Source organism: Numenius arquata, chromosome 10 (genome assembly GCF_964106895.1).
Source record: "Numenius arquata chromosome 10, bNumArq3.hap1.1, whole genome shotgun sequence".
NCBI lineage: Eukaryota > Metazoa > Chordata > Aves > Charadriiformes > Scolopacidae > Numenius > Numenius arquata.
Window position 1 is genome coordinate 7,753,445 of NC_133585.1, and position 25,416 is coordinate 7,778,860.

The window sequence follows — 25,416 nt, forward strand, 5'->3', positions numbered from 1 at the left end:
ATACAATATTCTCAGTCCCTGGGTGGAAAAGGAACTATAGTCATGTAGTAAGTCAGTGGCGTGGTCAAGATTGGGATCTTTGCTTTGTGCTATTTGCCTAGGTAGAATTTCTAGTCAAACTAAAATGCCCACGTGAATTTTTAACCATATGACAGTGGCCACTTCTTACACAGTCATAACGCATTTTCTAACCTCCACAATAATTGTACTGTGATAACAAGATCTGATCAGTACCACTGAAGCATGTGTGTGTGAGGTAGCACACAGTATATTTCCTAAAGTCATTGATAAAAATTGATTTACAGCATTACAGCATTCAGTAATATATAAAATATTACAAGGAAAGCTATATCATTACCTTGTAAAAAGGTATTGCTAACAGAAGCTGGTAAATAGTCTCCAACAGTAAAAGTCCAACAACGGAACTCTAACCTCTTTTAAAGTATACCATCAACATATTTAAGAAATTACATTAAAAAAAATAGCTATGGTTTCTTAAAAATAAATTAAAAATTTTCCTCTTCTGCTCAACTCCCTCCTGTCTACTATAACCTCAATAAAAGCAATGACATAGAATGGGTGCTTGTTCTGTGGCACTTCAATAACAACCACATACAGAGTTATGTGACAACAATCTCCTCTTTTCATGTACCACATAAAAAAATCATGAAGTTAAGTATCCTGGCCTATTCAAATACCTGGAAAAGTTCTAAGTACTCAGTAGAAAATATGATGAGCCAGAAGAAATTGTCTTGCAAGTTGCTTCTGGCTTCCAGGCTGAGGGCTGGACCTCCACTGAACTTAATAAAATCTGAAGATTTCTGGTTCTAATTCAATGGACTCTCTGAGCTTAGGTAAGCACTAGGTTGGCTCTCTCTGGTTCCAATTCTAGAGGCATAAATCACTTAGTATGTGCATTAGTGATCACACTACAGCTAATGTGACTACTTACCTGATTAAGGGTGTGCACATGTAAAACAGGCTGGGGGTCTTAGTGGAATAATCAAAAAGCATCAAAAGCACTAACACTCCCATACATAATGCAAGCAAAGCACATTTTAACTTGGTTTGGAGGGCTTTTATTCTAGGATTTTCTTATAATAAACTGCATTCCACCTTATATTTTGATACTATATTGTGATCTGTTGTATGTTTCAATAAGCACCTTCTACTATACATTACAATAACTTCAAAGCACGTGAAATGTAGAAGATCTAGGCCTGAGGACTTCTTTTTCTATGAATCTGAGGGACAATATTCCAAGCCAATGAACGTATTTTTCTTGGAATTATAAAAGGAGCCAACCAATACGTATATCAAACAAAAAAAGTATTATAATGCAAGAGTATGAGAAGGACAGGCTTTATGAATCAACTATTCACTTTCATTTGGAAGCAATTCAAAAAGAACACAATTTACGCATCAAAGTGTATCTGTGATTAGCATGAGCTGATAGTTTTCCACTGCTATTGGTTCAATATTAATTTGAGACCTGCCCAATAACATCAACACAAATTAGCTAAGACTCAAAATGGCAATCAACTTGGGGGACCTATCCTGAAAAGTGGTACTAACAACTTCCCAGCATCAATGAGCTTCTCAATCCTGCAGCTGTTTTTAAAAGCTTCCTCCCAAAGGCACATTTAGAACTAAATTAAATGCAACTTTGACTTAATTAACATTTTAAATGATAATGAATACAACGTAGATTCATAGAAGGCATTTACATTGTGTTATAAAACTGATAAAAATTTAATAACTCTTTGTTAATAAGTTATGTCTCTCCAGACCCATAAAGCCTAAGGCAGTCGGTGCTGTAGTCTAGGGTCTAATCTAGGCTCCTAATGCAGGTGGAATAAGGAAGCAGGAGACTGACTTGACACTTGACATTTGCTCTAAGCCTGCTCTGGATCAAGCCACTGCTTGTTCATAAGTACTTTATTTCATATAGTAAAGGTCAGAATTTGGGCTCAAGGCAGGGCTATGACAGAAATGCTCAAGCTGAAACCGAGCCAGCTCTGGCATCTGTCGCTTGAAATAGCTTGGAAACAGTAGAGAAGGAGAGCTAACCGGCTAGCATCTGTCCCACACCAAGGAGGTAACAGGAAGAATCTGCTGCCTGGTGGTAAGAAACTGTCATGGTGAGTTTCATGACAACCAGCCACACTCAGGAACTAAAAATGCAAACATAATTTCCGTGTCACCTTGCATAAGACCCTCTGCTAAATTCACTCCCCAGGATGCAGACAGCATCTTTTCTAGCTTGTCCCCATTGAAGCAAGCCACACAGTAGTCTCTTCCTTGTGACCCTGGTAAGAATAACTACTCAACGTAAAGGCCTAAAGGAATTAAATGCAGAATTCTTGATCTCTCCTTCCCCCACCTTCCCAATTCTTCAAATGATTTGCTGCTAAACTTAGCAGTGCCTCCATCCCATGGTGATGCGAGAGTTCATCTTGTTACAGACATCACAAACTGGGCTGAGCATCCTCTCATCAGCCTAGTGGTATATACTGCATCACAAAACTCATCTGAAAAGGTGTGTGTTTCATTATGTTTTCTCATCATGAGTAACCAAGTTAGATTCCTCACTTTTACCATTTTACCATTTGAAAAGGAACAACTTGGTCTGGGGGGAGTGCTTTGGTTTTTTCTATTCTACATCTAAGTATTCACCTATGTTCTCATATTACATCCAAAAGAAAGTTAAATAATTTAGCAGCACCCAGGATCTATTAAAATACAGAACATTAAAAGGGATTAATTTTTTGATTGTTTGAATCAAACTACATACTTGAAATCACCTACTGTAAAATACCTATTGTTTCATGTTACTTTCCACCCACCCCTAATTAATGTTGTCTATTCAGTATTTGAAAAGGAAATAGAAAAGTCCCAGTGCATTCATTCACATGAAAAAATGATGGAATAGATAGTTGGAGTCTCAGGAGTACATAGACCAGCCCATTCTGATCACTGCTGCTATGTCTATGTTAGCAATGCAGAAAAACACTCTGTTGCATCAAGGAGAGTTTCACCTGAAGGTCTGCACATCAAGAGTGAGAGAAAGGCAGACAAGTCAAAAGGTTGGTTCAGTGAAACCGCTGTTCCAGCAAGCAGTTCTGGAATGCTGGGTAAGATTGTGATTGGATATATTAAGTCAATTTGTCCTATATTCCTTTAGTGGAAACACCTGCATGCATCTTTGTACCATTGTCACAAGGAGAAGAAGATGGAAAGAAAGTAGGTTAGGCAAAATTGCAAATATAAACTAAGCGTGAAAGTGGAAGAGTAAGTAGGAGATTTTCATTCTCTGAAAAGCAGATCTCATGGCATCTGGCTTCTGATTTGCCAGTACCACAGGCTATTGAGCTCAGTGCAAATATGGCAAATCTATAGCACATACAAGCATTTGACTTCATTTCAGTGGGTACACCATAAGAACCTTTATAGAACAGCACAGGAATCTCCCACATTGGTATTTTCTTTTTCAGTTGTTCCACTGCCTGGTTTTATATGCTTCAAAACCCCACTGGCCAGTTTTGGTAACAGCAGCTTTCTTGACTAGTTCATTCTGAGGTGGCTGAGGAAGGTAAGTTGGTTTTCTTCATTACACAGTAGCAACGCAGACTACATTAAGATATACATGCCTGATTTTTTTCCAGCTGTATTAGACTTGTATCTTAACTGAGTTATCTAAAATAATATTTTCTCAGCAAAATTGAATACTATAAAATATACACAGGTGTCTATTTTTACATTATTTTCAGAATTTTGAAAGGGGACACGTGCAGTCTTGTAGAGGTATTTAGAGCAAACATCATAGTCATGTCAGTTCTCAGGAACACAACCCTGAATATGTGTGAACTGAGGTAACTAGCAAAAATCTGTCACCCTAAAAGAAAGAACAATATTTGGAACCAGGTTTATGTAAATCAATCTATAACCCACAGCACGGTTCACAAGCTCATGATTTATATTTTCTGTAGCTTTGAATTAACAGGAATTTTTTCGGCACTACGTCTCATTCTAGCATCCCATTTTCATTAATCTCATTTTTTTATAAAACAGGCTACACAAGATAATGCTCCAGTATACAGAGGTGGGGTCATTCCATAGAAGTGAGGTGTAAAAACATAACAATCTGATTATAATCCCTTGCTTATGACATTATGATGCTATCCCTGAGAGGCAACATCTGTCTTTCCTTTCCAAGCAGACCTGATCACTTATTTACTGCTTCAATTTCTTCTTCCTCAAAACATTAAAGGTATGCTATTGGCTTTTTCGGCAGGACAAAGATGAGACAGTATGGCCGCATAGGGATCAGTGGGTTATGTTACAGAGAAAGGTGTTTATGCAGCATACGTAAAAGTTAGAATTTCAGAGCAAATGAGTCTCCATTCCTCCTGTGGCCACCACAGAATTCTCACAGCTCAGAAAAGGTGTGTAGTGGGAGAGCACAGTGGTATTACCCAACCTTTTCCTCCTCAGAGTATTATAAATATAATGTAAATGGGATTGTATTTATAGCTGGTTTGAGAATCTCAAAGCCTCTAGCCACCACAAGGTGGTATATGTATCCTGTAAAAGGGAAACCATTGCTGCTAAAGGGTGAAAACAGAATGCCAGCACTGAAAGTTGTCCTTTGACAGGGAACACATGGGTCCTTCCTGCACTTTAGCTCATCCATAGAAGCAAATATTTCTTGTCTTGGCAACTTCTGCAGGACTAGAGAAGTAGTAGGTTAGTTTTCTGTAGAAAGCAGAGGATATGGTTCTTGCATTCTAGGAGAAACAAGGACTACGCTGTCTTTTCAGCCAGTAATTTAAGAATCCAGGACGTAATAGCCAAGTCATTTAAAAAAGCTCAAGCATAGTTATACAACTGATGAGTTTTAGATACATTGAGCAATGCGTGTGTTATGCATTCTTCTCTCTGGCTAAATCAGTAAGTGACATGTCATTTCAACTCTCACTATAGAATTTAGTTTTTTAAGTTCTAATGACACACAGGCAGGGTCTACACTGCCCTACAGAGCACAGGTCAATGAAGCAGCTAGAGTGTTCCTCGACCTAATGTGCTAAACCACATTGCCAGACAGCTTCAGCACAGTGTGCCAACCTTAGTTCAACAGTCATCCTTATTCAAGCTACCCAACACGTTCAACTAATCTTGCAGAATGAAATTTTAGGTCCTCTGAGAAAGACTCAGCAGCTAACTTTTCTATTCAGCATAAACCATGTGATGGCACTAGAAGACCAGTGAAAATATATGGTTTGAAAATAACCTGGGCTTGGCACACAGGTAGGTACATCTCTGGCTACTTTCAAAACTTAAACTTTCTCCAGCTTGTCATAGCATGGTCTTTCTTTCCAAAAAGGATGGCTACAGGTTTGGGCTCAACCCTGAATTCAAAATATAGTGATCATTAGTCTTGTCTTTCGTCTCTAGAGATCCCTGATATTCACCAAAGTCAAAGTCTTCACATAAAGCTTCTCAGAACTAACAGAGCATGCCAAAGCATGTTTTCTCACAAGAGGAATTAGATATGCCTGGGCCTAATATCAAGAATGTCCTTGGAAGTTTGGATTCCCATGGCAGTGGGCACAGTGACAAGTTTAGAAAAGGATTCCTTTTGGAACGTGAACTTTCGATGTTCCTGAGAGGCACAGCCATATGGTGATACAGAAACACAGAAATTAAACTGTTCAGGTTAAGATTCTGTCTGTATCAATTAATCATTTGAATGGCACTCCCCAAGATTTGGCACAGACCTAAGCAGAAACATCACACTTATTAGTAACATAATTTCATTGTATAAACCAGCCCAGGTTTTTCAGTGGCTAAGTGTCTCTCTTCATTCTTATTCACTTGAGTCTCCAGTGCAAAAAATGCTTAGACCATTTGACTGCTGTTCATGTAGCAATCTATGAAAAACAGCTAAACCTGAAAAATTGTAGACACAAAAAAAATTTTAAATTCTATTTCCTTACATTTAGAAATATCATGTCCTTTTTTTTTCCCCAGACAGCTGCCTATAAACTTAAAAGCTATTTTAATGTAGTTATATTTAATCAAATTATGAGTTTCATTTGCTGGAAGTACAGGCAACAATATAGTAACAGAGAAACTGATTCACAGTGGAAAATACACAAGTGTCACTTTCTCTATATATTATACAATTAGTACACTAAATCCTGGGTACATCATTGAATATGTAAATTGATACCTTCTACTTTTCTACTTGACATCAGATTCTTACAAAAGCTATTCATTGTTTCAAGAAGTTTCATACAATGGCCTGTAATTTTATTTACCTTGAGGAAAAAAAAGAAAAAAAGTCTGCTTTTAAAACCAAAAGGAAAAAAAAAAGAAAAAAAAAGGAAAGAAAGAAAGAAAGAAATGCATTAAGCAATTGTAGAAGCAAACCAACCCAACTGGGGCACCACGACCAAAGCAAGCCTTGTAATAGTATAATGACCTTTAATGAGTGTCTGGGGAAACAATACAGTCCTAGCATAAAAGACAAAGGGCAAAACCCATCATGGCTCCACTGACACTAATTCAAAATGATTTTCAGAACAACTAAAGAATGTAAGAGAGGTAATCTGATCCACCAATCTGACCTCACTTTGATTCTGGGGCCCTGCTGCTGCCATTTCTAATTGTCAAACACTCTACATTTCACATCTGCTCATATTTAATGAAAAGCTGACTCTCACCGCCATTCTTTGAGTTAACTAGCTCTGTCAAGATGGGCATCATAGGACCCCTGTGCACTGCAAAGAAAACACACTGATTTCCATTGAAGCCTTGCCAGTGAAACGTTGTATGTGTGTATATATATATATTCTAATTGGAAAAGAAAGGCTTATGCTGCTTTGCAAAGAGTGTGAATTGGTATTGATTTTCATACTTATTATTAACAGTCAAAGGTGACTAGTCTCGCAAGGGGAAGAGTGAGATATCTTTTGATTTGATGGAGTGATGAAGGGGGGAAAAGCCCCTTGGAAAGATAGGATGTTAAAAATCCTCAAAGCTGTCAATATCACTTATCCTTCAAAATGTAACATAGATATAACGTGTTTCCCAACAGTATTGGGGTTTTTTTGTGGCAATAATACCATTATTGTGGAGGTTTTTGGCTCAGCAGGCAACACAATCAAAAATGTTTACTTTATCTGTCTCTGTAGAGTCTTAAGTGAACTTGAAAGCTATGGTAAACCTACAAATTATGGGTTTTCTTTCCTTGCCAAACAGTGCTAATAGCAGAAATTTTACCCATTTGTATGGGACATATTCATTTAGCCTGGTCTGGTTGCTGTTAACACCGGTGCCGGGACTCAACCACATACTCTCTGTACTAGCCTGTATTAATGCAAACTATACTAGGAACTGTGTTACTCAGGCTGTTAGGCTGTGTAAGTAACACTGCCTGCAGTAATTCCCAATCCAGGAAGGTTTCTTGTTCATTTTTCTTAACAAAATATATTTTGCTATGTTTTACTCTAAGGTCTCTTTAAAGGATAAAAACTCCTGTAACTTCGAATAGGACTTAAAACTGGGAACCATCTCCCCTGAGGTGATGCATGAGTTGCAATCAAGTAGAAAAAAAAGGACAGAGTGCTTTTACACAGAGAGAATATTTCTGGTAAAAACTTTAAGAAATCCTATTGGAATCAGTTAAATTGACAAAGTCTTCAGACGATAAAATGCTAACAAAAATCACGGTATTGTTATATACCGCACATTGTGTATGGAAAAATAATTCAAATGTCAAAACAGTTAAAGCAAAGTTATTCAAACACTTGGACTATACATTGCAAAACACATAAGGTATCAAAAGGCAATCAGATGCATAATCTAAGTACATTATACTCTTAGTGGTGAAAGGCATTTTTAGCTGTGATGACTTACAATGTAAAGCAGACATGCTTCCTGATCAAAACTCCTAATACTCCTTACAGATGTATCTGAATAATTTTATAGGTTTTCTTTGCCATTTGGGTAGGGAAAGGAAAACAGTTCCTGTCCCAAGACATAGTTTTGCATGTTATGGGTGTCTAAAGAGGATAAGAAAGTGAAAAAAAAAAAAAAAAATCATAATTTTATTTAACAATCTTCCTCAATTGTTGACATCACACTGATAAAGGAAGCTTTGGAATCCCTACCACTTGCCCAAAGAATTAATGGCTATGCAGACTTGTTCTAACTTCTCTGTCTTTTCCCTCTCAACTCTAATCTTTCAAAAGAGCTTTTGGGGCATATTACAGAAAGATACTGTCCCATGGGACAGATTCTACAGGTAACTTCAAAAAGTTTCCATCAGGAAAAGTCTCCAGCAGTCTAGCCCTTCTAACAAAGCACTACAAAAAGTGCAACCATTTTTACTAAGATTTCTGCAGTTTCAATATTAGATGGAAGGTCCTGCCTTATTGAGAATGAAGGGTTGCAAACAAAACTAATGGTAGTTTTCGTAGCACTACAGAATAGAATTCCAGCTACTACAGCTCAGCTACTAAGCTGTATCCTATACATTTATTCACTGCCTATTATATGCTGCTCTAGTGCCAGCACTATTAAAGCTGTCCGCTTAGCATCAGTCATAGATTTAGACACAGCCCTGTTCCTCCACTGAAGCACTTATTCTTTAATTAATGACAATTTATATTGTATGAATTAAATAAAAAAGATGCCACCAAACTGCACTACTAAGGTCCTGCATGCTATTGCAAGAGCATGCTTCATAAAGAGCACACAAAGCAAAATAATGAATTACACTTTTTGTATTAAAAATAAATGAAAACAGAAATATAAATACAGAGCTGTATTAAAACTTGGGTTTGACGTTTTTAAAAAGCATCAGCCCAGTAAAACTCACAGAACTACAATGTACGACACAAGACGGGGATGATACCACAGACACCACAGACATGGAACAGCATGTGTTGGTGTTAAAACTTACAGGCACGTAAACTGGTGGAGCAATCATTAACAGAGACAGAAGAAAGTGGGAAGGCTCTCTCAAGGGTGTCCATGTTACTATGTACACTGCCTGACATGCAAGAGCAGTCACGCTCAGAGCGTCCGCAATCAAAACAACATGCCAGTTTCATTCTCTTGTAGATGGACATCTTGGCTATAACCATGTGTTGGATGGGAGGAGAGGAAGAGCAGCAGGTTAATGGCAAGGTTATATATATAACAAGGCAGCTGGAAGGTAATTTAAGGGATTTAATACAGGCCTTAGTTTATGTTAACAGTCTTGACCCAGGAAAAAAAATGCAATGAGATTATTGATAACACTTTGGCTGTAGATTAAAAGTAGGGCAAAAGATAAATTGCTCTTTATTTCTGTTCAGTCTTATAGGGTGACCGCAGACATTGCGAAGAATTACTGTTTACAGTCAAGTGTTTGGATCAAAAAAAGAACATAGTAAAAGCAGAGAATCCTAAGAATAGAGTTTTCCCTTGGCACAATTAATACTACTGGGTTAAAATGAAAAGAAAAATCTAAAGTTGCTAATCCATTAGATATTTTTGGGCTACCCTGCTTCCTGTAAAAATCAGACTTTTATATATCTATATATATATGTATGTATACACACACAAAAACACACATACACGTGTTCTTACATACACACACTCACACATACATATACATTATACACATACATGCATATATATACATATATATAAATATACTTATTCTTAAACATATGCTAATAATTTCTCTGTATTAAACTGTGCCAGGGAACTTTACTGCAATGTTACACATTACTAAAGAGTTACAAGATGTTCATAAAATTTTCTGAAAAAATTACTTTGTTTACATTATGTCTTCAGGAATTCAAATTAACTCTTGACAGAATACCAAAATTTGCCCATATAAGAGACACAACTAATAATGGTAAATATGCTTGACATTAAAATCAGTTCACAAATAAGGCATCACCAAAAGCACACAGAGCATTGGTCCATCGAAACATGCTGAACCAATCATTGGCATGTTTTCTGCTCTGGATTCAAAGGTAGATTGAGAACCAAATAACTGAACGTAAGATTAGGTGCTAATTCCAAAAGGAGTGCTAGGTTAGAATAGAATATTTATATCCTTCAGTCATGGGAATGTGTAATTACCTTTGTGTAATTTTGTACGTTACCTGAATCACAGGTAGGTTTAAGTTTGAAGAAATGCAAAGGCCACTTAGATTGTTTCCCATGTTGCACTGAACCAACACTTTTGGTAATGGTTTAGATTGAACTGACTCAATTATACTAAAAACAAAACAGAACACTGACAGGCAAAAACAAAACCTTAAAAGCATATGCAGAAAAAAGGTAATGTTTGTCAGGCCTGTACCTTCAGTTTAGGATGTCTTTTTTGCATTATGATAATGACATTAAATTTAAAATAATTTCTCTTTTTTTTTTTTTCCAGTTTCTTAATGCCACAGTCACCAGGGAAGAGGGATTGAAATCGCTCAAATGGGTCAAGTCCTGTTCTAAGGCCTTGATGACTTGCCATACAGTATACTTGTCAAGCAAGGGTAACATTATGATTGTGGAAAACAGGCATTGAGGGAGATGAATGAGTGATCTCTTCAGCAGCGACTCCATTCCTCTAAAACTTTGCTCACATGACTAATGCCATGTTCTTTTAGCATCCTAGTAGAGTTATCTTACAGCTGTTCAGAAAGTCATCATGCAGCATCAGGCTTGTTCATTGCATGGTACATCATTCCTCAGTGCTTGGCTTTTAGTAAGAAGGTTTCCACTGCAGCTTTTGATGCATACACATTCAAACTACACAGAAAATTCAAAACAGCATTTGTTTTCCCATGGTTTCCCTCTGTCTAACTCTTCCCAACACATTCTTTAAAATGGAAAAGTTGGGCAGAAAAAGAAAAGTGAAATATGTTACCAAAAATGTGGAAGACTTTCCATTATGCCTATTTTATTATTTTCGCTTTAAGGAAATGAAAGAAAAATAAAGGGCATTTGTGAGACACGCTAACAGTAGGTGAAGTAAAAGGCAGGCCCATTTTGTTTTAATTATAGCTGTTTTGAAGGACTTTTTTAAATGAAATGCTGTAGCAAAACACACTGCTCAGAAGTTCTCAACTGCTGTGTCATTGGTTAGTAACAGTCCCTGGTTTTCATTTACTTGTAGCCATATCTTGTCAACAATCAATAATAGGATAGGACACATTTATGAAAATTAAAAGAAATCATTCTTAAGGGCAAAGAGGGTTGGGAAGGAAAACTTCTTGTACCATTGTCATCAGATTTAAACCAATGAAGTAAGAAATTTAAGCCCTTCTGTTCAATAGGGGAAGGACTTCATGACACTTCTCAAAAGCAATGCCCTTTCAGGGACTGTTTTTAACTATTATTATCAGTTGTTCTGGAGATCATGCAGCATTTTAATATTTAACATCATTAACATGCAGGAAACAGGCTTGGACCTGGAAATATAAGTAGCAGAAAGGACTTGCTATAAGGGTTTCAACCAGTATATAAGCAACTGCATATCAGAGCAATACATTTCAGAAAGAAAACATGCTGTTACTCTTCATTCCTTTTATACAGTCATTGTTACATTCATACCAAATACAATTCTTATTTTCTTTTAAATAAAACAAAACATGGATTATTAGCAGGGATGACTAGTGACAAGATCAAAGACAAGACAGAAATGATTTTAAATGGTTCAGCCACACACGTACCATTTCCTATAAAACTTCCATAAACATTAACAAAAAATGGGAATCATCAGAGAGACAGGGGGACCTTAAGAACAGCCTCTGGGCGGGTGTTAAATTCATTTGACACCTGTAGCATCTGCATAAGAATCAACTCATTTCTATTCATAGAAATGTTATGGATGTTGAATAGAACTGTTATTTGCAACTACTGAAAATATAAGTTGGGACATACAGGAATTTACTGCCCTATTTTCAATTGAATAATAAATGGATGAAAAGGAAGAACAGATCCTTCTACTTAGTATGATGACAATCCCACAGCATTTCTAAAATGAATTAGTAAAAATTTCAGGGGAAGTTATCATGGACGCGGAAATCAGACTACTTAAATAATTTACTAACAAAACAAGGTATAGATGAAATAGTCACTTTCTGATTTGTTAAGAGTAAAATGAAAGCAAAATTTCTGTCTATTATTTATAAATAAATACTTTTTAAAACTTTTTTTGTTGCAATTTTTCACAGAAGGCAATAGCCTTCCGTTCTAATAAGGAAGGAATGTGCTTTAGATGTCTAAGCTTCTAGCAATACCTTGCTTTCTGACCTCAAAAACTCAAAAATCCCAGTCCAAATTTCTAGATTGTCTGGATCTGAGGTGTTACTTAGAGTTCACAAACAGTAATGGGAAATATTTCCAGCTGCAAAAATAAGCAAAGGAAACTGCAGATTATTCTCTACCTAAGATGTCAAGGAACAGCTCCTTTTTTTTAAAAAGCAAGCAGAACAAAGTATCTCTTCATCCTTGCTGATTTTTATTTTTTTTAAACCATACAGTCTACCCAATCCTCGTATTCCACCCATCACTTAGCAGTTTTCCCTGTGACCGCAACAGTAACAAAAAGTAGATCTACGAGGACATCTAGTGGATCTCTATGAGATAACAGCTGGTTAAGAAGATAACTGGAAGTTTCTTGACCAGCAAATGGTAAAAAAAGGTCCCATTACACTTAAGAATTGAAATGCATACAGTGTCATTTCAATTCATCAAGTTCTCATGATCCACACTATGAGTAAAATAACAGCAGCATTAATGGACGACCAGACTGATTTGATCGCCTTTTAGCAATGCTGGTTACCATCATGAGACTGAAATATTGGAAGGAGTTCCCCCAGCACAATTTCAGTTTCCTGAAAAATACAGCAGCATATCTTCAACTGTTTGTGGGAATTTATTTTCTCTTAACACAACAGGCAAAGCTATCTCTCCATCATTTAATTTTTACAGAACAACTTCAAGACCACGAAGTCATCCTGTTCCCTATCTTGCAATTGGTTAGTTGTTTGCTAAAAATCATACGGTGCTGTTCTTTGTCAAAACTGTAGAAACAGCAGGTGACCTGAGTGGATGTTTTGCCCTATTTTAGTAGCTATAAGAACGAATCACAGGTTTAGAGGTAATGGCACGTTTATAGACCAATTCATTTTAATTTTCAAATCTGATCATGACCTTTCCTTCATTATCTTAAAGAAGACTCTCATCCAGCGTACTCTCAAAGCTAACTGCATTGCTGAACAAACTGAAGCTATTGGGGAAATGGAAAAAAACCAAGTCAAAGCCATGCAACCTTTTCTTTTTAATACTCTCAGCATGAAGAGCTCTTTTACTTGTTTGTTACTATTTGAACTAATTTCTCTAGTCCAGAAAGGCCTCAACATAGAAACATATTTAAAATTAATATATTGCTTGAAACAAATTCAAATTACTTCCAGTATTTTGCCTCAACGTCAATAGGATTCATCATTTTATCCAAAGAAATTAGTTTCTTTCTGGTTTATTATTAAGTATTGATTCTTACCATGCTGACCTGTTTCACAATCTGCTTTTTTGTGCTGCTGCATCTTTCTACTGTGTCATTCATTGGCTGAAAATAGATATTTAGAGAATTTTCTGTTCTCTGTTTGAATGCTTTCTATCTGTCCTGGTTTCATCTGGGAAAGAGTTAACTTTCTTTCTGGTGATTGCTATTAAAGGAATGTCAATAATACCTATTGGTTTTATTTGTTGCTAAGTGATATTTACACTATTCAAGGACTTTTTTCAACTTCCTGTAGAAGTATAGACAGAACGATGAAATGGCCAATGAAATATTCCATATCATAGATGTCATGCTCAGCATATAAACAGGGGTTAGCTGAGGGGCGGGAATCTGCAATCACTGCTCTGGACCATTCCAATTCACCAGGCAGTGAGTGACCCCTGTCATCACTACTATTGTTCTTATTATTAATGTTATATTTCCTTTTCTGTTATTGGTTCTATTAAACTGTCTTTATCTCAACTCACAAGGTTTTTTTCCTCTCTTTCCTGTCCTTTTTTCCCTCTTTTCCCCTGCCCCCATCCTTCTTGGGTGGGAGAAAATGGGGAGCGAGCAAGCAGCTGCCTGGTTCTAGTTGCCGGCTGGGGTTAAACCATGGCATTACCACACAGGATCTCAATCCTTTAGTGTAGTTTGCAGGCACCACAATAAGATAAATAGTAAATAACGATAATCATAATGAGGGCTATCACAATTAGATAGCTAGCACTTTATTACGCAGCTCCAGGAGTGTCGACTTTTCCTTGATTCTTTGCATGATCCTATGGTGGATACAGCTGAGAGAGGAAAAAATACCCCAATCCTGAAGCATTATCAAACAATAAAATCGGAATATCTGGTGAAATGTTCAAAAAATCTCAAAGCCTCACTTATTTAGGGTAGGTGCAGTTATACGATATGGTTAGCAGCCTCAATCTCGTACAGCAATGCCTCACTGCAGCTATTAAATATTTGATCCCTCTTGCTGTTTGAAAGAACAAGCCCATATAATCCTAACACTGCCCTATAACCAGTACATTTCTTTCCAGTGCTTGTATTTCTAAGCAGCAAATTCTTTCCATGCCCCCAATGCTGTGCTTATTTAAATTATCACAACTGTTCACACTAAAAGTGGCTGACGAGAGCCTTCATAGATTCTGTACACTTTAAAGTGGTATGACTGATATTGACATGAAGTGGTCTATAAAGTTTGTATTTTATATATAGTAATAATGTAAAACTTTACAGCTTAGGTTCTGAAAAGTCAGCGTGGCTCTACTCATGTAATTAATTTCAAAACAGGAAAGCTGGGGAAAATAATCACTGAAGCTTGTTTCCTGTTGAAGATATCTGTAGCCTTATACTAAATATTATATAAACTTATATTAAAATTTAGCCACACATTTAATTCATTGGTCTTTACCCACGTCCTTTTTTTTTTTTTGCCAAAGGGGAGAAAGGAATTGGGTAAGGATGGTAAAAGACTGCTGTGTTACTCTGTGTCAGCAAGGCAATGGAAAAGACCAAGTGAAAAAAAATTGAACACGGGTCTGACAATTAATTGTACTTAACCAGGCAAACTGTGCTATAGTGGTAATTACCCCAGCCTAACTGAGATCCCTAAAAATTCATGAGATATCTCTCGAATCATTTCAAGGAAATGCCACTGCCAAGATCTCATTTTCAAATAGGGATAAAAAATAAGGTTGTGGAAAAAAGGGACAAAAAGGTGGAAGAGGGGAAAACTGCTGTATTTTCTTCAACGTCACCCTAATCTCCGTGGGTGTAAACGATGAGAAACTTGTGGGTATGACGTCACTGCTACATGCAACATAAATAAAGAAAAGAACCAAATACTGAACAAAAATACTCTCTGCTAGAGAAAGACAGGTTGGACCGCACTCTGGGCTACAGGGAACCCATTTTTACTCACAATAGATCACTATCAGTGTGCAGTTAAAATATAGTAGGGGTCGTGTTCCAAGGCAGCAAGAGGAAAAATAAATCAAAAGTTTGTCAATTGTCATAGATTACAAGAAATTCCTTCAAACACATCAATGTACACATGATATGTCCCCTCTGGGGTTCAACCCCCACCGTTCACAGCAAGCACTGTCACTGGAAAAAATATATAGAGAATTAGACCATAGTTGTTGCACAAAATGAGAGAAACAGGAGGAGTAGGTCATCCAGTTTAGAGATTTCATCCCAACGTGGCTGCATTTTATATAAATATATACATGTATTTGGCCCCTTGCTGCAAAAACCACAGTTAAGTGGAATAGGAGAGAGGTTGAAAACATTAAAAAAATATTAACAATCTGTGAATAAAATATCCACACAAGCATTTCTCTGGACAATGTGACATCAGTATTCACATGTTATTCAGGGAGTGGGATGAGTAAGAAAGGGATGGCAAAGAAACTGCAAAAGGAAAGCGAGGTTACTTTAATTATCCCTGGTCTTGTGGAAACGTACTGATCTGCGCTGAATTATTAATACTAGGCCTAACAGGTTTGGACAAATGGCTATGTAGGTCAGACTCACGTTTAGACCCCAACAATACCACAAGCTAATGTTCAGAAAGCATCTAAATTGATGTGCAACTTCAGATGCATTATTAAAGAATGTAGTTTTCAAGTGTCACGGGAAGCTGCATTAATTAATGCCACCATAATTAAGTTTTCTATGTAAAGACATTCTTTCACATTTAATTCACCTGAATGTGTCAATATTTTTACATACAACCTTCCATTTCATCTTACACATTTTCTGCACTCAGCTGCCTCTAATTGCTATGTTACTCGCTAATTAAAATAGATATTTATCATATAGGACTACATATACACGTGTGTGACTATTTGCAGTGTCTTTGAAAATCAAAGTGACATATTAGCTGTTGACAGATCAGTTGACAGTTTCCTAATTCAATAGGGAAAGAGTTTTCTTAATTTATGCTTTCTTTTGGTTAGACTGCATTTTTAAGACCAATGTTTTCTGTAGCTTGCAGATGGATAACATAGTTAAGATTTTTCAAAAGTGATTAGTGATTTGAAAGCTAAAGCTAAGATATTTTATGTGAAAAACAGAATGCAGTAAAGACTTACCTTTAAGAAAAACATCAGGTCCCATAAATGGGATCTCAAGATTGTCATAAAAATTTGAGAAACCAAAAATCACTAATTACTGTTGAAATTTTCCATTTTTGACAGAACTTTGAAAGCAACACAATTGCATTATTCCTAACAGTTGTGAGCATGCTCCTAAGTGGAAGCTGTTCTCAGCTGTACTGAGAGCTGCCAGCTATCGAGCTATCCGTGACCATACGCGTGTATATGTAGGAAAGAAGGGAGAGGGCAGATGGTGGGAGAGAGAGTGGAGACAATGAAAGGGAAATTTAAGATTTTACTCTCACTGGCCATTTTGTTTTCTTTTTTCACCTGAATCAGAGGATTCCCTCCTTAGTGTTCACTGCTCACTGCAGCAGCTCTGACAGCCGCCTCCTTCAGCCTCACTAACCACATCATTTTGTTTCTTCATCTGTCCAACACCCTTTCATTTATTGGACTGATACGTGTGACCATGCCATTTGGAACACTTCCTAGTGCTACACACAGGAGTTGTCACTCTCCCCTCTCCATAGTCCTGCTGCTGGTAATATATCCATTGTGTTGGCTGGGTCACAGGATGCTCTTTTCTCCCTGGTTTCCTAGTACTGAGGAGGTTACATTGATTTTCACTAATGTATAATAAAGGGCTCTTGCCCTTTCTACTGTTAATTTTTGATTCCTGTCTTCTAACAGATTTCAATGAAAAGCGTGGCTCTCACATTAAAGTGACAGATCTTTGGGATTTTTATTTTTTTTTAATCAGCACATGTGTGAAAAGCATACACTATGTGAAGGAGAAGCAGAGAAGAAAATACAAATAAAATATTGACAGAATCAGATAAAATTAAACAGGTAACATATTTCTCTTTAACTGTTGGGTAGTTTGGAAAAAAGATTGGGTTTGAGAGTTACAGACACCCCAAGGCATCTGTAACTGGCTTTACCAGAACTTACTCAGCAGCCTCATTGGCTTTGGCAGCAGTTCAAAGGTCACATTCTCACATGGATAAACTGTTCTTGAACAATTTTTTTCCAATATGTTAGGCAATGCATACATTCCTTCCACATCAGGCATGCTTTTCCATGTGCTTGCTCTCCTTGTGGCTACTGGGAGGATAAACACCATTTGCTGTCAGTGTTTCAGCTGTTTTCTCTCAATTATATTACTTTGTTCCACACTCCTGGTTTTTGCGGAGAGAGGAGTTTCTGTAAAAACTCCAGTGACATACTTTTTCTTTTTAAAATCATCTTCAAGAATTTATTTATTTCAGGCACCCCTTAAAGGCAGAGAATAGTTTCAGAGGCAGCTTAGGCTTTCTTCCATCCTCTAAGGCAGTGCAGTGATAACGCTATGCCTGGATCTATAAATAATATTTTTCTCTTTTAAAAGTAATGGTAGAATAGACCTGATCAAATTTTTCTGATATCTTTCAATTTACCTAATCAGTACATTTGAACTGAATGATCTTTTTCATGGCAGAACACTACAGAACGCACATAAATTTTCAGATACCCACTGAGAAATGGATCCCTAAATCCTTTTGATATCAGTATTATAAATAGGCATGGGTCAAACACATCTTTGGCCAAAATGTAGTTGTGACAGTTCCTGCAAAAAATCCTTTCTAAGTATATACAGATAAAATGCTAATTTCAATATATTTATAAAAATACAGATGCAAAACCTGATCTCAATCCCAAAATTCAATTATTTCTTCATGCAAAATTTTCCAAAAAATTTGAAGAGCAGAACTAAGAACTTAATTAAACCACATATTACCATTACAGCTATGGAATCTTCTAAAAGGATATATGTAGGAGGTGCTAATATTTAATTTCTTCCAGACGATCCCTTCCTCCAGTAAAAACAATTGTTTATTTCAATAATTACTTATTTCAATAGTTATAAGATGGAATATTATTCCCTAGTTTCTTCTTTTAGAAAATCATTTTCAGAAAGATAGACAGCAGTTTTTCACTTTACAGAAAACTATTGATATTACCGGATTTCCGCATGGTATCAAAGAGAGCAGAACTTCACTGTTAGCTCATTCTTAACTCGGAAACTTACACAATTAGATCTAACTTGATTTAATTCTTCAGGTTTTGTTAGCTTTGGACACTAATGGACTTTTTAATGAAGAAACAGGTGTGAGTGGTGTGAAATGTAATAAAAACATATGCACTTCAGAAATGTAAATGACACTTACTATGTTGCTATGCATTTATTTCTTAATTTTTCTGTACCACTGTGTAAAACATGTAAACGCATGTACAGATATTCTTCAAGGCTGAACAGTTCATGAAAAGGAGAGGGAGTGATAGAAATATTACTTACGCCGTTTGCAGCCACATTTTTTTATTCTTTTGGGATCTGTGATGTCATCATGACAGGCCTTGCAGTAAAAAAATGCCCTAGAGAGACAGAATGGAAAAACTGACACATTTCTTAATCCATACAAATGAAATTAGTCCCACATTTCCTCTTGTTGCAGTGCCAAATTAATGAAACATGCCAGCACTAATTTCCTTTAATCTTTGAAAAGGGTTGGACATTTAAAGTAGGAAATATTTGCTGCAAGACCATTAATTTCAAACATAAGACTCCAAATTAGTGTTTCTTTCAATATACTTTTACTTGAAAAGTAATTGGGAGAAGGGATGATAATTATGACACAGTGTATCAGTTCATTTGTCTTTCATCTTAGAAAAAAGAGCATCCAATGAATTTTGTCATGAAAACGAAATATATAATGAATTATATATGAATATATTATATATAATGAATATATATAACGAATTCTCTGTTCTTATAGAACATACCATTTTTTTTTTTTTTTTTAGTAAAGACTGTCTAGCACCCTCGGCCAATTTTTCAGCCTGGTCACAAGTAGGACTTAATTTTGGATACAACGAGAGATTACAATGAGATCAATATGGCAATAACAACACATATGCTATTTACAAAAAAAACCCAACCAAAACCAGAAGGGAAAATCCACTCAAAATAAGTTCCTAAAGGAACATATATATGAAAAAACTTAAAATAAACTTGATTCAGACTATTTTTTTTTTTGCCTTTTATATCCAAATAGAGCAGAACCATTTTGGTTTTAAACAGAAAAAAGCCAAAAATTCAAGATAGCTACTGGTGGAAGATATGAGTCCTAAATGTAACAGAGTTAATTTCTCCAAGAAACTTCCAGGAAGATTACTCTTTCAGACTGTGAAATCATCTTATATTTCCAAGAAGCAAAATGTAAATTGAAAAAGCCTTCTCCGAGCATTTGTATATTTTGCTGCAGGAAGTTTCTGGTCTTCGAAATATTCATCTACCAATGAAATGAAAACAAACCTCCTCCAAGGAAATGAGAATAAAATATTTTTCAAACCATGAGTCGACGTCAAGATACAAGCAAGGAGGAGAAAACTGCCTCCAATTTTTACAGTTTCTCCCCAATCCAGCTGCAAGCCCCTGTATTGAACAAGAATCCACTATCACAAATATTCCCTCACAAAACTTCATGACAGCAACTGGACACAGGTCATTTCTACAGACCATGTTTCTGAAGACTACTGCAGTACAAATGTCCTAAAGAATATCTTCAATCCTGTGTGCAAAGTCAAGAACAAATGCCTGAAGTGACTGCTATAATAAAATTATCCTTCTATATAATTGGGTTGAATTAAATGGATTTTGAAGCATGTGGATTTCTGATTTTAGTACTAACATGTAAATTAATAAAGAATAATAAAGATGCAATTCATAAAGTTTGTATTGTATTTAAACACTCAACATTTTACATGAAGCTAATCACCTAGGTATAATTGTTTCTAATGTGAAACTATTGTTCTAAAAATGCAAAAGTCATTCTAGCAAGAAAAGTAATTTAACATTGCCTGTTATATTTCATTATGGAATATATATTTGATAAATATGAATAGCTTTAGCTTAAAGGAGCTGAAATTTCTCCATTAGCAGCAACACAAAACCAGAATAATTTAATTTGAATTTCAGGTACATAACATGTTTAATTTTACTTTATTAAAAAATACTTTTTTCCTCTCCGAAAGATCTCAAGTTTAGAACATTTTTCTGACTCTGATTCATAGCTCAAAAGGGTGAAAACAACACTTTACATAATCGGTTTTGTTAGTTGAAACACATTTGATAATCATTTGGCTTGCACAGAACAGCTAAGAAACATGGCAAGGGAGGCAGCATGTTTCTAAACAAAGCCTTCTGCAAAAAGCAAGGCAGAATTGGGAATTTTGTTTCTGCTTGCTATTAACACATTAATAACAGTCAAGTTCTCCCTGTTACAAATGCTATGCCAGGTAATTTCTACTTACAGTCTGAAATAATTTCATAGTAGAGTGTAAAACATCTTATAAATGAAAAAAGTGCTACCATCTCAGTGAAGGAACGTGAAGACTGTTCTGTGTAGTCAAATGGAGAAAAGCACCAGAGAGGAAAAGAACTGTACACTGAAAGGCAGCACACCTGAGGCAGTGCTGGACGCAAATACTCTGAAAATGGTACCAGAAATATAAGAGGACAGGAGCACTGCTGTGCTGCTCTGTATGCCTCACCTAGCCAAAAACTACCTTAGCTCTTTCAATGAAAATAAAATTCAAGTTTTCAGTTATTTCACTGTTTCCACGTTTTGACTTTCTTTAAATATTTGTGGCAAACATGCATTGTTTAAATATTATTTTCACTGTAATTTAATCATAAAAAGTTTAGGACTTCGTAAAGTTTATAATTTGAATATTTTATCATTCTAAGTACAGGATTTAGTTAAAATATCTAACTCAAGGAGATCATCAAGTAAAAATCAAATTCTTGATAGCATAACTTATAACAAGGATATAAACTATGAGGAAGCACTCAGCTGCAAACACTAATTTTTTAGGATTTTTTCTTAAATCTTACAGACATTGAATAATTATTATTTTTAAAAATTATTGTCACATTGCTTTTATTCCTTCCAAACATAGTATACTCCTAACAAACAAGAGTACATGCTTAGTTCTTAAACAAAATAGTGTAAAAAACTCTCTTCATTCAACCCAAATCTCATACAGCCAAATACAACAAACCAGCAAGTTGTCTACAATGGTTGGGATATACTGCACCATTGTAATTTGATTTATTATTATAAGGCCACAGATTATGCAGTTCCAGTAAAGAAAATTACACAGAAATATTATTCTGTTAATCCAATTATTGAATGTATACAGTAGCTTGCTCACATCAAAAATTTGCTAGTGTCTATGTAAATAAGAACTACCCTAAGCCTGAAACTTGGACAAAACTCTAATCCTTGTCCTCTCTCAAAGTAATTCCACTGAGATAAATTAATTATAGAGAAATCAGATCAAAATATTATACATTTTCTAGTAGGACTCAGAAAAAAAAAAAAAAAAGCTTAATTTCTTTTCACATCTGCTGTAAAATTATTTCATTTCCTTGATATTTGGGAGTATAATTAAGAAAATGGCATGCACACATGGTTGGTTCACTAGGGTACCACCTCAGTTCCCCCTGAGAATCTTTAAACAGATAATAACAAAAATTAGCTGAGGTGTTTACACATAATATGTTTACATTTCAAGAAAAAAAAAAAAAAAAAAAGAATTACCTTTTTACTTCTTTGGCATCACTTGCAATGAAGAATCCTAAAGTACCTTCTTGAATCTTGACATGGTTTCCAGGATTGATTAATATACTGCTCAGTGAAACAAGAACAAAAACAACAAAAGCATAAGTTTAGATTACTTTTAACTGGATGTTCCAAAATAGCTTTATTTGGTTCTGTTATAGGGGACCCACTAGTTAGGAAAGGCTGGAAGGAAATTTTAAGCCATTCTTCTTTGAAATTTCCAATCAAATAACAGTTTCACATGCTTTTAACAAAAACTTAATCTTGAGACAGTAACATGCCTCCACCTATAATCACATCATTTAAGTGTTTACATCTGTTTTCTTATGTTTTTGCATTAAATATAGACTATACAAAATAACAAAGCATCTCGGAAACACGGTGTGTGAAGCTGAGCATTTCAGCTTTCTTGCTCTGTCATGCAAAGTGGTGAAAAATTCACAATATGGTGAAAAGGGAAGAACCAGCAACCACTACTCAGTAACAATACAAAATACCATTTATTAAGCTAAACCCTTTGATGCAAATTTTTGCCAATTTCTAGTGAAACAGAATGTTAATGGGACCCCTATCTGAACATACAATGTTATTGTTTAAAATAATAAATACACACATACACTCAAGGGGAATGGTACAAGACAACCAGTCACGATAGCTGAAAAAACATAAAATGAATAGAAGATTTTTAAAACACTGCTATGCAGCCATGGAAGAACAAAAATAACCCAACCACACTGATAGAATAACCTCAGCTAAATTTGATGAAGGAAATTATTAGCTGCTATCAAGAAGTGAGATACTCCATGTCTCTCTACAAAATATGGTTTTTTTCACAATAATTTAACACTAGATTTTACGTAAGGCAATTTGCAACGTACCAAGCTAAATATGATTATACAGATAGAGATGTAAATATATTCTCCAGTAAGTATTATTAATGTGTAATACACTAAGCTTTTGACTTGCTAAAACTTAAGCTTGTCAAAAGTTCTCTCTTTTTTTGTTTTTCACTAAAGCTTAGCCTTTTTAATTCAAAATGTAGTAATGGCACACATATGTAATTTACAGTAAATAAAGACTACCAGCAATTTAAACACTTGTGGATTTAGCAAAAATTGATTTTGGGGAAGTATATATATAAAAAAATAAAGTGCATTTCTGAAAAAACATACATTACTAAAATTTGAAGGCCAAAAATCTTTCATGTTATTGTTAAGAGGGAAAATGGATCTCGGCAGGTTTCTTATTCAAGATTTTATTTGTTATCTATACATTAGTAATAAATTAGTGTGACAAAGAATATACTTGAAAGCTTTATAATGAGAGTATTGTTTTGTGTGATTACACATGCCCACGAGGCCCTATGAAAAGAGTATGCAGGCTGCAAAATAAAGCACTCATGAGTTAAGAATTAAAAGGTTGGTCAAGCAGCCATAATTTAGCCCCCATTATGCAGACATTATGATACAATTCTTAATTTAATAGCCACAAACTACTTTTTTCTCACAATCTGGAACTTCATTCAGTGGTGTTTTACTGCCATTACTGCAGACATGGATTCATGTAATTTGTCTGTCTTTAAAATCACCATCATATTTTTCTTATGTGTTTTTCTGCAGTGTTCATCACTGTAGCATGCAAAAGATTCAAAAATACGTAATTTATTTTACAAGAAGAATGAAGATATAGTATTATCCCATTTTACAAATGAGAGATCAAGTCACTATGCGATATAGTAGCTATTAATTTGGGATGCCTACAGGCCATTTTTTGGAAGCATTTAGCATTGCATAGCTCCATATACACCTTCTAGGGACTTTTGCTGTAAGATCGCTCAGCATTTTCAAACGCCCAGCCTCTGGCTCCCAAAATAATAAACAATCAGAAGTCATCTGTAGAAGGTTTGGTATAAATTATTAGCTCACTCTCACAAAGATACTCTGTGGCAGAGTCTGGAACAGTAATTATATCTCAAAGAAAGCATTTACCCAGATATCCTTCCTTTTCCTTCATTCACAGTTTCAAGCTTTGCAACAAAAAGGAGAGGAGAACTACAGAAAATGGAAGTCATCACCACAGAAAACAGGTTCGTCTCCACAGCACACTTCAGTAGTATTGCAAAAAATGAAATGTGATGGTATAAATAACACCTACATTATACACGCAGATAAATGGGATGAATTAAAGTTGCACAGCTAAACTTCACATCTGGTATGTCTTTTGTTAGTGTATTGGGCTTAATGGTTGTTCTTGCAACCAAAACATTTACCTAATGCAGTTTTAAAATGTTATTTCACAGGTTTTAAAATAGAATAAAACTGACAGGAGAAAAAAAAAACAAACCAACAGACACCACCACAAGAATTTCTTCATGTGAAACCAGTCACTCAAGTCACACCCAGATTGTAGAATTTAGATTCCCTGCACAAACTTGGGTCACTTGAGCCACCAAAGCACTTACTAGCTATTACAGACATATCTTAACAGGCCATTACTAAGGGAGATGAGGCATATGCTCCACCAGCGCACTCACAGAAGAAACCTGAGAATCTTAAGCCTGCGAGCCCATGTGAGCCCAGATAAGTCACTTATCAAGAACTAGGAGAGAGTCTTTCTGCCACTAACTCTCCAAAGTCTTTCTGCCAAAACTTTCTATCACGTGTGTAACTGCATCCATGTTTCAGTCTCCACCTCTCCTCTTCGTATGCTAATCCTTAATCCGCTATTGAAAATTTATCTGATAGAACTCAAAAATCTTTGACAGACGCTACTCTCATTTATTTCTACTATACTGCTCCTTTTAAAATATGCGAAGACTTGTACTATGGTTAATGTTGACTATTTTTCTTAGGTACAAATGGGCACTGCTCTGTCAGAAAAATACTTTCTTTGCCCTTAATCATGGAAGTATTACAGCTTTTCAGTGAAAACAGATGAGCATATCTCTTTATATAGACCCACCTTTTTCTTTTTTTCCCTCATCCCATTCTTAGAGATGGATAAACCATACCCAAACTGTAAAAAATCCTATGAAACGCTCAACAACCCCAACTTCACAAGCTGAGGTAGATAT

The 25,416-nt window shown here is 35.7% G+C and overlaps 1 protein-coding gene across 12 annotated transcripts in view; it reads right to left on the bottom strand.

Annotated features, from left to right (window-relative positions):
• The window catches only part of KCNMA1 (potassium calcium-activated channel subfamily M alpha 1), a 479,530-nt gene that overhangs the window by 83,436 nt on the left and 370,678 nt on the right, over positions 1 to 25,416 (bottom strand). For 7 of the 12 annotated variants that reach the window (XM_074155313.1, XM_074155312.1, XM_074155311.1 and 4 more), the window contains 2 exons: positions 22,323 to 22,409; positions 19,016 to 19,092 (listed from right to left, as the gene is read on the bottom strand). In XM_074155313.1, coding sequence (XP_074011414.1) covers positions 19,016 to 19,092; positions 22,323 to 22,409 — 164 coding nt within the window. Of the gene's footprint in view, positions 1 to 8,968; positions 9,143 to 15,500; positions 15,510 to 19,015; positions 19,093 to 22,322; positions 22,410 to 25,416 lie in introns of all 12 variants that reach the window. The other 5 variants (XM_074155310.1, XM_074155303.1, XM_074155309.1 and 2 more) reach the window with 2 other exon arrangements.